At 36.5% G+C, this 12,427-nt stretch overlaps 1 protein-coding gene across 1 annotated transcript; it reads left to right on the plus strand.

The window, feature by feature from the left end:
• The first annotated feature begins 4,152 nt into the window (after positions 1–4,152).
• On the plus strand, positions 4,153–11,857 carry LOC131062882 (UDP-glucose 6-dehydrogenase 3). The gene is made up of 3 exons (XM_057996620.2): positions 4,153–4,971; positions 9,207–9,647; positions 10,725–11,857. The coding sequence occupies exons 1-3, from the start codon at positions 4,519–4,521 to the stop codon at positions 11,280–11,282; spliced, it is 1,452 nt and encodes a 483-aa protein (XP_057852603.1). The 5' UTR covers positions 4,153–4,518; the 3' UTR covers positions 11,283–11,857.
• Positions 11,858–12,427: the final 570 nt, after the last annotated feature.

The raw sequence follows: 12,427 nt of genomic DNA on the forward strand, positions 1-12,427 counted from the left end.
ATCACACACTTGTAAATACCATGCAGATACTACTCACAAATGAATATAACATATATTTATACAAATCATCAACCTATATTTCAAGGTCAGCTCAACCCACAACACAAATTACAAAATAATATCCATACACGCTACAAAAACACATGCAAACCAAAACAATATTTTCTAAGACATAGTCTGGACCCAAATCAATACTGCAAACACGAAACACCTCCAAGAATTATGCCTCGAATATCCACAACACTACAATCACCATGAATGTTGCATAACACGAAGAACACCACCGGATCAAGAAAATGATGAATAACACACACAACGATCCATGTAGACCATCAACACAGACATATCACAATCTAGAAACATCCACAAGAAATGTGAATTACCACAACAACAACTGCAACATCACCATACTAGAATCTTCATCATCATTATATCAAACCTCAAGAACATACACTGAACTGTCTGTCAAACTGAAAAATTCACTTGTGGACCTCCAAATCATGTATCATCAGAATTGAGGACACACCAAAATGTCCCAAATACTATGCCAAATCCGTAAACCAAGATATTGCAATTCCAGAGCAATGTAGAGAAAAATATAGAACACTGAACAACTGAAAACCAACCTGAATACCAGAGCACACAACTCGATCAAATCACCATGCAAACCACATAACCTTTAGTTGAATCAACTAGAGATACTTATCTCAAAACCCATTAAATTGCAACAGCTCAACTGTAACACACTGGCCAAACCAACTTATTTAATCTGACTGCAACATTGGAATACACAAAAGAATATGTTGACATCAATGACAAAACATTGTTCCAACAAACTTCTCAACAATATCCAACATGTAGAATGGGAAGGAAAAGGATCGGTAGAGATTTGCAAGTTTTGATCAACAGGTGCGATGTATTTATTTCCTTTATCATTCACACTCTCCATTATTATAGTGTTATAATCGATGAGATCTTGGATTGCATGCTTCAATTTACAATACTTATCATTATCATGGCCAACTTGATGATGGTATTGGCAAAAGGCTTTGAGATCAAAGGAGGCTAGGAAAGACTTAGAGAGATCTATGGGTTTTATAGGAGGAAGCTTCTTCAAATTAGAATTAAACAATTTAAACATGATACTATGCAATGATTCAGAAAGAGGAGTAAAATTTCATTGTGTAAAAATCTATAATAAAGGGGTCACACCTAGTGTTGCAGCTGCCACTTGAGAATGAATATGATTGGAGGAATTACTATTGATTTTGATGAAACTCTTGTTTTGTTTCTGAATTTTTTAAAAGGATTGATGAGCTTCTCCTCTTGTTTTGTTTTTTAATTTTTTGAAAGGATTAATGAGCTTCTTCATTCTTATCAACTAGTGGCACTGATGAAGAGGATTCTAATTGACTCACTTGAAATTGATAATTATGAAGTGTAGTGCATAAGTGCGTGAAAGAAGCATAATAATAATTTTTTATTTTTAATCTCTAGTATCCTTTTGCAAATTATCAATGAAAATTTTGTGAACATTACCATCAACACATGATAAGCGATTTGTGAATGCAAATATTTGTATTTGTAGCGTCATAAATTGTACACCCCTAATTAGGGTTGTCCAATTCCATGCTTAGGTTAGCACTTGCCTTAGTGTGTCCCATTGCATTTTGCATTTATAAGGCTCCTTTAGGCATTTAATTATTAATTTAATTATATTTAAAGTATTCTCTCAACCATTCACATATCACAAAATTGGGCCCTTAATCCTAGGCATGCCCCTTTTTATTCTATTTTAATTAATCCTAATAATGTCCTAATTTCAATCTTAAAGACACATTTTCACATATCTAAACACCTTGGATTGTGACCTACCGTGTTGGATTTGACTTTATAATCATGATATCTCACATCCCTAGAAAATTGGAAAAAAGTCGACTAGAAGAGAATGCTGGCATTCTGGTCCCACACTTTTCCCCCAAATTTTAGGAGCTTAATTTGGTAGTATTACAATGTTAAAATCCCGCTTCGTGTCACTTTTTATTAATTCTAAGTCGGCCTAAAGGTGGTTTTAACTATATAAGGCATCCCTCTCAATTCATTTTTATAATCTTATCATATGCAAACATTATCATCAATTCAAGAGCAAATTCTTTCTTCCTTAAGAGCAGATTTGATTCAAGGAGCAAAAGACTACAAAAAGATATCTTCAATTATGATTTCATGATGGATTTTATGTGATTTATCATGTTCTTGCATCAACACATGAAGGCCTTATTCTAAGAACAATTCATCACATATTGAAGGTACAATCTTTGACATTCAAGCATTTTAGCCTTGCCCTTAAAAGGCAAGCTTTTCCTTTCAGTTCAAGTTCAATTTCTGTTTCAATTAGGGCTAATTCCAAACCTGGGGTTTGACCTAAGGCAAACCCCTATCTACAACCCCCTTTCTTTCCTTCTTGTGTGTAGTTATAGGCATCCAATGGAGCAAACTCATGATATCAATGAGATAATAGAATGAGAAGTATTAGGGATAGAGGTTTGGAGATATCAAGGAAAAGGTACTCTAGTGAGAGAGGGTCAAAATTCTATCTTTGAAAGATAATTTAGTGTAAAGGATTGGGGAGTTGGGGTTTTAATGAAAATCATGCTAGTTAGATAAAGTCATAAAACTTTGATAAAGGGATGCTAGGAAGGAAAGCTATGAAATCCATAATAGGAAAAGGCAATGACGATAGAGATTGGATGAAAAGTATGCCTAGATTGGAAAGTCCAATATTTCGAATAGCGACAAAAGAAAAGGCAAAGTTGGGAGGAAAGACATGCCAAGAAGGGAAACTCTAAATCTTTGACATATGAAAATCCTTATAGTTTTGAAGAAGAAAACCTTTAGACTTAGAAATTTTTGAGTCATTTGCAACTTCCAACACATGATAGACACATGTGAAAGGATGAAGAATATCACTTATGCAAAATTTGACCAAGGGGAACCCATTAGGCAAGTCTTTCAAATTGATTATAAATGATGGGCTAGATAAGGCCAAAATACATAAAAAGACGATGACTTCAAGTTAAAATGGATAGTCAAATGATGTGCCAACATAACATTTGTACATATACCTAGTAGACAATCACATTGAAGTTTGATGACTCCCCAACAACAATTCTCTAATTAATAAGTTATATTCCATGGGCACACCAAGGGAGGAAAAATAACTCCATTGTATACCATATGCTCATTTAGAGAGGAGGGATGACTCTAATATCCCATGGTGTTGTTAAGCGAGGAGAAGTGACTCCACTAATAGTCCATGAACCCATCAAAGAAAAGAAGACTACAAAAAAAGCTCCATATAGTTTATTTTAAATAAATGTCCATATAACTCATGGAAGGACATAATGAAGTGCTAACCACTCCTAAAGTGTTTACTTGTTTGGGGTTTAAAATGTCAAATTACAGGTATCCTTTAGTTGTAATAACTATTCCAAAACTCATTTTTAGGTATACCCAACTTGAGAAGAAAGACATTTTTAAAAAACTTGTATAAAAGATTTCTTAATATTCTTTAGTCTGAGAAATAAAAGGGGCAAAATAAACAAACATAATCATCCATAACCAATCAATAGGTAGCTAAACACTAAACTAAAAAAACAAGCTTGACATTTCTTCTTCTAAACATTAAAAAACAAAAAATCACGCACAGTACCGAACTTGAAATATCCATACTTGATCTAAATTAAATACCACAATTGAATTGTACCAAAATATGACAGTATCTATCCATCTATCAATACAATAGATACACTTCTTACCAAATTCATATTAATTATAAATTTTAAATCTAATCAATAATCAACCTTGCTTATCTCTTTATAAATACAACTCCTGTTTTTTAACTATTTAATCATTTTTCTCTATTCTATGATACAATCACCCTATATAATTTTTTTTTTTTTATAGCTTATCTCTTTATAATTCGTATTATTTATTTTAATGAATGATAAACTTTTTATCGGCGACGCTCACATGACACGCCCTCCACTACTATGACACTCATTGTATTTTTCAACTATTTAATCAATTTTCAATTTTCTATAATTCAATTTTCTAAATTTTATTTCCCATAAAAAAAAGCAAATTCAACCATACAGCCATCAAATTTAGGCTGTGCCTACTACTTACCCACAGGGTCAGCAGCGCCGTAATCCTATGGATTTCTCTTCCCAGTGAATTTGGTATAAAAATGCATCCAGCGTGCTGGATTTAACAACTGTGTGATTAATCTGGTAATAACACAGGTTCCAAACACCTCGTACATTCAACTAACTAGTGGTTATAACAGTCATGCGGTAAGCCTTGACATTTCAACAACAAAAACAAACACTAACAAAAACCGAGTCTTGAGCAGCAGAGGCCAGAATCATCCACAGCAAGATCCAGTCTTGGTGAGCCTGTAGCACTGTGTTTCAGGCAGAGATATATCGAGGGATTCGAAAGAGCTACTTGGGTTTAAAAATGGTGAAGATCTGCTGCATTGGGGCAGGGTATGTGGGGGGGCCGACAATGGCCATGATAGCGCTGAAATGCCCAGAGATTGAAGTGGTGGTGGTGGATATATCAGTGGCGCGCATAACGGCGTGGAACAGTGACCGCCTCCCGATATTCGAACCCGGGCTGGATGATGTGGTGAAGGCCTGCCGTGGCCGCAACCTCTTCTTCAGCTCCGAGGTCGAGAAGCACGTCGCTGAAGCTGAGATCGTCTTCGTCTCCGTCAATACGCCCACTAAAACCCGCGGCTTGGGCGCCGGCAAGGCCGCGGATTTGACCTACTGGGAGTCGGCTGCGCGGATGATTGCTGATGTCTCCAAGTCTGATAAGATCGTTGTTGAGAAATCCACCGTTCCGGTTAAGACAGCGGAGGCGATTGAAAAGATTTTGACGCACAACAACAAGGGGATTCACTTTCAGGTACCGGATCGCTGATCCTAGCGCTCTTCTTTTTTCTTTTCCAAATTATTAACCAGTAGCTGTGAAAACTAGTATGAAAATAGACAGTTAAAAAGTAACATTTGCCAGATCAATGCTTTCACTTGTTAGTAGTTTCTTTATGCTAGTTGATCAAGGATCAGAATATTCATAATCCCTTTTGCTTTGAAATAATGGTATCTTTAACGAGATCCATGGTGAGTGAGAGTAAATGTGGCAGTTTCCTTTTAGGAGTGTAAGCCTTGAACAGATCAAAGATGAGGATATTCATTTACCCTTGTGGTATGGGAACATGTTATCTTTAATGAGATCCACGGTGTCTGGGAGTAAGTGTAGCAGCTCCCTTGAAGGAGTAGGCTTAAATATTTAGTACGCTGTTTGTTATTTATAGTTTGGAAAATCCAAAGTCCCAAATAACAAATTATGTTGATACTGTTAACATTGAGTCTTCATTCGAACTTGTGTTTTACGCCAGCCTAAGTTTAGAATGTAATTAATTTTATGTTTAGGTAACATATAATGGAATTAAGGGGGACTACCTTTATTCTTTGGGCCTGCTAGTTCCGGTATTTAGTTTGTTATTTCATATTTGTTGCCTCAAATAACAAATAATGTATGTGCATGCTGTTTACTTTGGCCTTTAGAAGTCGTCTCTATAGCGGTAAGTTTGGACTCAGGCTAATTTTATGTTTTAGTTCAAATATAATGGAGGAAGGCTACCTTAATTTTTTGGGCCATAATATTTCAGGTAGGGGAAGAGCACTAGTAGCTGTCATAGCTAACTTCGCGCACCCACAGATCCTAAACGGTACATCGGATTTTGATTTTTTTTTTTTAGTTGTCTTCGTATGCGACTTAACTGCTTATAGCTATTGATCTGGCTTCTGGGTAGTAACGATGCACGCTGTCGAATCAGTTATGCGCACAAAGGTCAAAAAGTGCACATTTCAAAGTGTCGCCTGATACCTAACTAAAGATGTTCCAGTAACCGTCAACTCAAAATCACTAGTACTTGTTGACAAATGTCCCAATAGTGGTGCACAAATGATCCAATAGTGGCACACAAATGGGACAAATGTTCCAATAGTTGTGCACAAATGGGCCAATTAATTACAAAAAATGATCGGCTATTGGTACAAAACAAATTTATTAATGGTGTTTTCACTATGACAGCTATTGGGGGGTCAACATGACAATAAGGTGACGGTTATTGGAACTATGTTATCTATTGGTACTCTTCCCCTATGTTGTTTGTTATTTGGAACATATGATGTCCCAAATCATAAATACTGTGCATACTGTTTACTTATGTTTTGGGCCTTAATGGCAACTCATCTCTACAGCAGTCTAAGTTTTGATGGCAACTCATCTCTACAGCAGTCTAAGTTTTGACTGCACCCAATTTTAAGTTTTAGGCAACATATAATTCTCTCAGCTGTAATAATTCTGGTAGATTGTTTGTTACTTGAGAGATCTGAATCTCCAAATAACAAATAACTTGTATACTGTTTACTTTTGGGCCTTCGCAGGAACTCAGAACTCACTCTTAAACCAGTCTAAGTTTCAACTGCACCTAATTTTATGTTTTAGGTGACATATAATGGAGGGAGTCTACCCTTAATTCTCTCAGCCATAACAATTTTGGTACATTGCTTGTATTTGGGGCATCTGAAGCCCCAAATAACAAAATGTGCTTTCTGTTTACTTTTGGGCCTTCATATAGCTGGTCTCTAAACCAGTCTAAGTTTCAACTTCACCTAATTTTATGTTTCAGGTGACATACAATGGAGGAAAACTACCCTTAATTCTCTTGGTTGTAATAATTCCATTACACTGTCTCTTATATAAGACATCCAAAGACCCCAAAAACAAATAATGTGCATATAATAAGTAGGAGATATTTTCCACAGCAAGTCAAATTATGATATTGCTATCAGGATTCAACTGTGTAGTTTTCGAGTCAAACTCATTGACCCATGTTTATTGAGTAGTGGTTCACAAGAATCCATCTCTCATGAGAATGAATGGTCCACTTAGCACTCATTGCATCTAGGAGAAAGGCCCAATGCTTCACCTCTGTGAGCATTACCTAGATGCAATGAGTGCTAAGTGGACCATTCATTCTCATGAGAGATGGGTTCTTGCGAGTCACTACTCATGAAACATGGGTCAATGATTTTGACTCGAAAACTATACAGCTGAATCCTGATAGCAGTATCATAATGTGCATATGGTATAATTTAGAGCCTTAATGGGAACTTGTGTCTACGTCAGTCTAAGTTTTGACTGAACCTAATTTTCTGTTTTAGGCAACATATAATGGAGGGAGACTACCTTGATTCCCTTGGCCATAATAATTTCAGAGCTTAGCATCCGATCCATCATATTTGTTTCTCTATTTAAAGTTGTCTCTCAAAATAGTTCTGAGAGGTAATTCACCAAATGGAAATTGCCTTCCATTTGTTAAAATGCCTTCATCCAGTCCCTCCTTCTCTTCAGTCACACTATCCTTTGGGGTTATTTGTGGATATTAATAATATTTTCTTTTCATTTCAAAGTTCTACTAGCTGTTCAAACTATCCTGCTCTAACAAAGCAAATTTGTCATTTTCAAGGAAACCATTCTATGCCTTTCCATAAGTTTATTACAATGAACCTGTGAGATCACCCATGCATTATAAATAGGGATTGAATCCCCTTCCATGAGACCCCCACTTACCCAAATGTAGTGCACCTGTTGTTCTAGTACAGAGTGTTGCTCCTCCATGAGATCCCTGCCTATCCCAAATGTGATGAACTTGTTGTTTTGCACAATGTTGTGGCCTCTCCATGAGATCTTGGCCTAATCTGAATCTGGTGCACTTAATATTTTAGATGATGTCGGCCCTCCATGAGAGACCCCTGGCTAACCTAGATGCAGTGCTCTTGATTTAGCTTTTAGGTGATGTTGTTGTCTTTCCATAAGACCCCTTCCTAACCTAAAAAATAGTGAATGTATTGTTTTAGGTGACGTTGATGGCCCTCCATTAAGACCCCTGCCTAACAGGAATGCAGTGTACTTGTTGTTTTAGGTGATATTGTTGCCCCTCCTTTGTTTTTTAATGATTTTGTTTCTGTACAGTTTCCAATCACATTTTCTTTACTATGTTATAGGATTGCTATGCTTAATAGCTCTTTTTTGTGTTTTCGATAAATTTTCCTTAATTTCTTAAAGATACACCAGTTGTTCCTATTAAAAGATTCAACTAACATTCATATTGTATGCTGTTCATCTCCTTTTCATGTTGGCTGCATTTTCCGTAGGCACCCATATTATATATTTTGCAGCCCCTTCTAATCCTCCACATCATTTGATTTACTGTGTTGAGGATGTATTAGGCATTTCTATTATACAATTCCTAGTTGTTTTCAATTTCCACTTCATTTTATTTAGACATTTCTATTGTATACTTTTCAGGTCCTTTTTATTCTCTGGAGCATTTTCTTTATGTAATCCTGTTGTATACTTCTCGGTTCTTGCTAGAGATTCTCTAAAGAATACCAGTGCAGTTGCGTTGACGTAAATATACATTTACATGATTGCATGTCTTAGGCATCGGTGTTCAAAATTCACTGTACACTTGTTGCTTAAAGTTTTAGTTTCTCTTTAGTTTTTAAAGATTCACCGGACACATATATTGTACATTATTCAAAACTGCTTTTTTGCAGATTTAGAGAATCAATTAATATTCTTGTCATATTTTTGAGTTGTATATTTTTCACTTTGTTAGAGATGCCCAAGGCACTCCTATTGTATATTTTTCAACTGCAGTCGTTCAGTTTATTAGAGATGCACTTGCTGCACCTATTGTACATTTCCAACGGCAATTTGTTCCGTTTGTTAGATGCACCCGGCATTCCAGTTGTATATTTTTCAGCTGCATTGTCTTTGGTTTGTTAGTGATGCACTCTGCATTTGTAATGCATATTTTCAGCTGCATAATATTTTCTTTACTTGATGAGCTAGGTAACTCTTGTAGAGTTTTTAACTTCATTTTCTTAATTGTGTAAGAGATGCACTAGGCTCCTCTATTATGTATTTTTTGGTACAGTTTCTTTACCCTGTTACAGATGCACTAAGCATTGCCAATTATATTATTTAGGTTCTTTTAAGTTGCTCACCAGTTTTTGGTCACTTGTGGACATCAAAACCTAAATAACAGTAAATTTAACTTTCAGATCCTGTCGAATCCAGAGTTTCTTGCAGAGGGGACTGCCATAGAGGACCTGATGCGGCCAGATAGAGTCCTTATCGGGGGCCGTGAAACTGCTGAGGGGCAGAAGGCTGTTTCGGCTCTTGCAGCAGTTTATGCCCACTGGATCCCCCAAGACCGCATCATTACCATGAATCTCTGGTCTGCTGAGCTGTCAAAGCTGGCAGCTAATGCCTTCCTGGCTCAGCGGATCTCATCTGTTAATGCTATGTCAGCTCTCTGTGAGACCACTGGTGCTGATGTGTCAGAGGTTGCATATGCTGTGGGCAAAGACTCACGCATAGGCCCCAGATTCTTGAATGCCAGTGTGGGTTTTGGTGGATCCTGCTTTCAGAAAGATATTTTGAACCTGGTATACATCTGTGAGTGCAATGGCCTGGCAGAGGTTGCACACTACTGGAAACAGGTAAGGGAATTTTTTATGTGCAATTTTTTGCCAATGGGTTAAAAGCTCTAGAAGTTTTTCAAATTCAGGTATCTCCACTTTTTCTTCATGTTTTCAAGAGTGAAGTGCACCTAAGTAGTGAAAACGTATTTCCATATATGAAAGTCAAGTTGTATCCATAGATTATCTTTATCTTCTAGAGGTTTTAGATCCTTGTTGGGTGAGTCAGGACTTTGACCATAACCATATTCAGAGTTGGGGTGTCATCCATGCTAATTGATAAAATACAGATAAATTAGTTGTAGATACGATTTTTTTTCTTTGGAACTATGCATAACTCCAGTAATGGTTGGGGTGTCATCCATTCTAATAGGTAAAAATCTGCATAAATTAGTTGTACGTCCTATGTTTTTCTTTGGAATTATGCAGAATCCATTCATGGTTGTGGTGTCATCCATGCTACTAATAAAATAAACATAAATTAGTTGTAGGTTTTAATGTTCTTTGGAAATATACAGAGGTACACACTGCTTCAATTTTCAAAATCAGATTTGTCAATTGGTATTTTTTTTCTATTCATGGTTGGGTTTTCATCCATGCCGACAGATAAAATACACACATTATATTAGTTGTAGGTCCTATGTTCTTTGACATTATGCAGAGCTATGCACTATTTGAAATAGGTTAGGATATATTTATAGGCTCTTTTTTCCAGTGGGCTGAATTTTTAAAAATCAGATTTGTCCATTGGTAATATTTTTGGTTTTTTTATTTTTACTTTTGTTGTTTGATCAGTGAGAGCAATATTGTGTAATTCTTTCTTCTGAAAGTGTGTTTCATGCCTATTTCAAGCCATAGTTTTTTGTTCTGTTCGTCTCTTTCTTATGTTCTAGAGGTTGTAGACCCTTCCAACCTTGCTCATGGTTGTTAGCTCAGTATAATTCTGATGGGTGAGCATGCCAATGTTTTTCCAACACTCCTTAAAACTAGACCAAATATGGATACGTTAATGGTAAATCTTTTGTCTTTCTTTAGAATTTCCTTGCTATTAGTATTAGACAATGGGCTTGACTTAATTTGAAAATTTACTGGAAACAGGTTGTGCACATCAATGACTACCAGAAATCTAGATTTGTGAACAGGGTGGTTTCGTCCATGTTCAATACTGTTTCTGGCAAGAAGATAGCAATTTTGGGATTTGCCTTCAAGAAGGACACAGGAGACACAAGAGAAACTGCTGCCATCGATGTGTGCCATGGCTTATTGGGTGACAAGGCACAGTTGAGCATATATGATCCACAAGTGACAGAAGACCAGATCAGGAGGGACTTAGCCATGAACAAGTTTGATTGGGATCACCCACAGCATCTGGTCCCCAGCAGCCCCACTGCCTCTAAGCAGGTGAAGGTGGTTTGGGATGCATATGAAGCTACTAGGAATGCCCATGGTATCTGCATCTTGACTGAGTGGGATGAATTCAAGAGTTTGGATTATAGTAAGATCTATGAGAACATGGAGAAGCCTGCTTTTGTGTTTGATGGGCGCAATGTGGTTAATGCTGAGGAGCTGAGGAAGATTGGGTTTATCGTGTACTCTGTTGGGAAGCCCCTGGATCCATGGATCAAGGATCTCCCAGCTGCTGCACCCTCAATTTAGAAAGATTCAGAGGGCTAATTGTTGGTTAACCTAGTTTAGATTCCTACAAATTGTGCTGAATCTCCTGTTGTATTTCAATTCTTGCTTCTTGGTTAGATTTTCTATTCTGTGGCATATGGTTAAGTTTTCATCTGCTTCATCTAATAAGTTTGGGGTTACATGAGCCACAAGCTATACCAGTACAAAATTAGAACTAAATCTTTGGCTATGAAGTATCTGCTGAGAGGTATTTGTCATATCATGGCAAGAGGCAATGTTCATCAAGAACCAGAGCATTTTCTTTGGCTTAAAGTATTTGCTGAAGAATGAGGAAATTCTAAATTGGAAACTGCTGGACCGCTAGTTGTGACATGGGTGACTTTGGACATAAAATCCTCATATGTATAAAGAAGTGGTTTTCTCAAAGTCAAAGAAACGTTATGATTTTTCCCTTTTGATTAAGGGGAGAGGCAATACTAATGAAGAGTTGGAGCAGTTTCTTTTGTATCGCATTGCTATTTTGTAACTTTCATGGGCCTTATTGCTCCAATTGTTGAATTTGAGGCGTGTCAGTTGAAATCTGATTTATCTTTTCATTAACAGATAAATAGTGACCCTGTTCAACAATATTGAAAAATTGGTTGCTTTTTGAGTTTTTATAACAAAATAATCTATATAGCAACATCTTTTTCTTATTTATGGTTTTAAGGCTATTGGTTTACATTTGACAAATTCGGTTATGAACTTTTTCGTGCTAAGTATGCGCTGCCAGATCTTTTAATATGGGACTGCATGAACTAAAAGAACACTGTTGCACCAATATATGATTAATGCTTTTTGCAATCTAGTTCATTTCTTCTCATTCAGAACCATATAAAATTCACTTCTATGTCTGCAACACATGCACCGAAGAAGTGTGCAGTAAGATTCGAAACATGGCTCTCAACAGCAATCTAGTTTTTTGAGCTCATTCTTCATTTTTCAACAGTAAGATTCGAAATATGTCTCTCAACAGCAGTAAGAAGTGTGCAGTACTAAAATATGATGATTGCTTTTTTGCAATCTAGTTTTTTGAGCTCATTCTTCACGTGTAAATTTTTTCTTGCTTATCCAGCAGGAACATAGAGAGTTCACTTATTCTTTTTGGAGAGGATTTATATATTTCA

This window comes from Cryptomeria japonica, chromosome 9 (assembly GCF_030272615.1).
Source record: "Cryptomeria japonica chromosome 9, Sugi_1.0, whole genome shotgun sequence".
NCBI classification, from domain to species: Eukaryota; Viridiplantae; Streptophyta; class Pinopsida; order Cupressales; family Cupressaceae; genus Cryptomeria; species Cryptomeria japonica.

Bases quoted from the DNA above. Each gene is read 5' to 3' on its own strand.
- LOC131062882 (XM_057996620.2), top strand. From the start codon at position 4,519: ATGGTGAAGATCTGCTGCATTGGGGCAGGGTATGTGGGGGGGCCGACA. The intron at 4,972-9,206 runs GTACCGGATCGC...TTTAACTTTCAG, and splicing joins ACAAGGGGATTCACTTTCAG to ATCCTGTCGAATCCAGAGTT. The intron at 9,648-10,724 runs GTAAGGGAATTT...TACTGGAAACAG, and splicing joins TTGCACACTACTGGAAACAG to GTTGTGCACATCAATGACTA.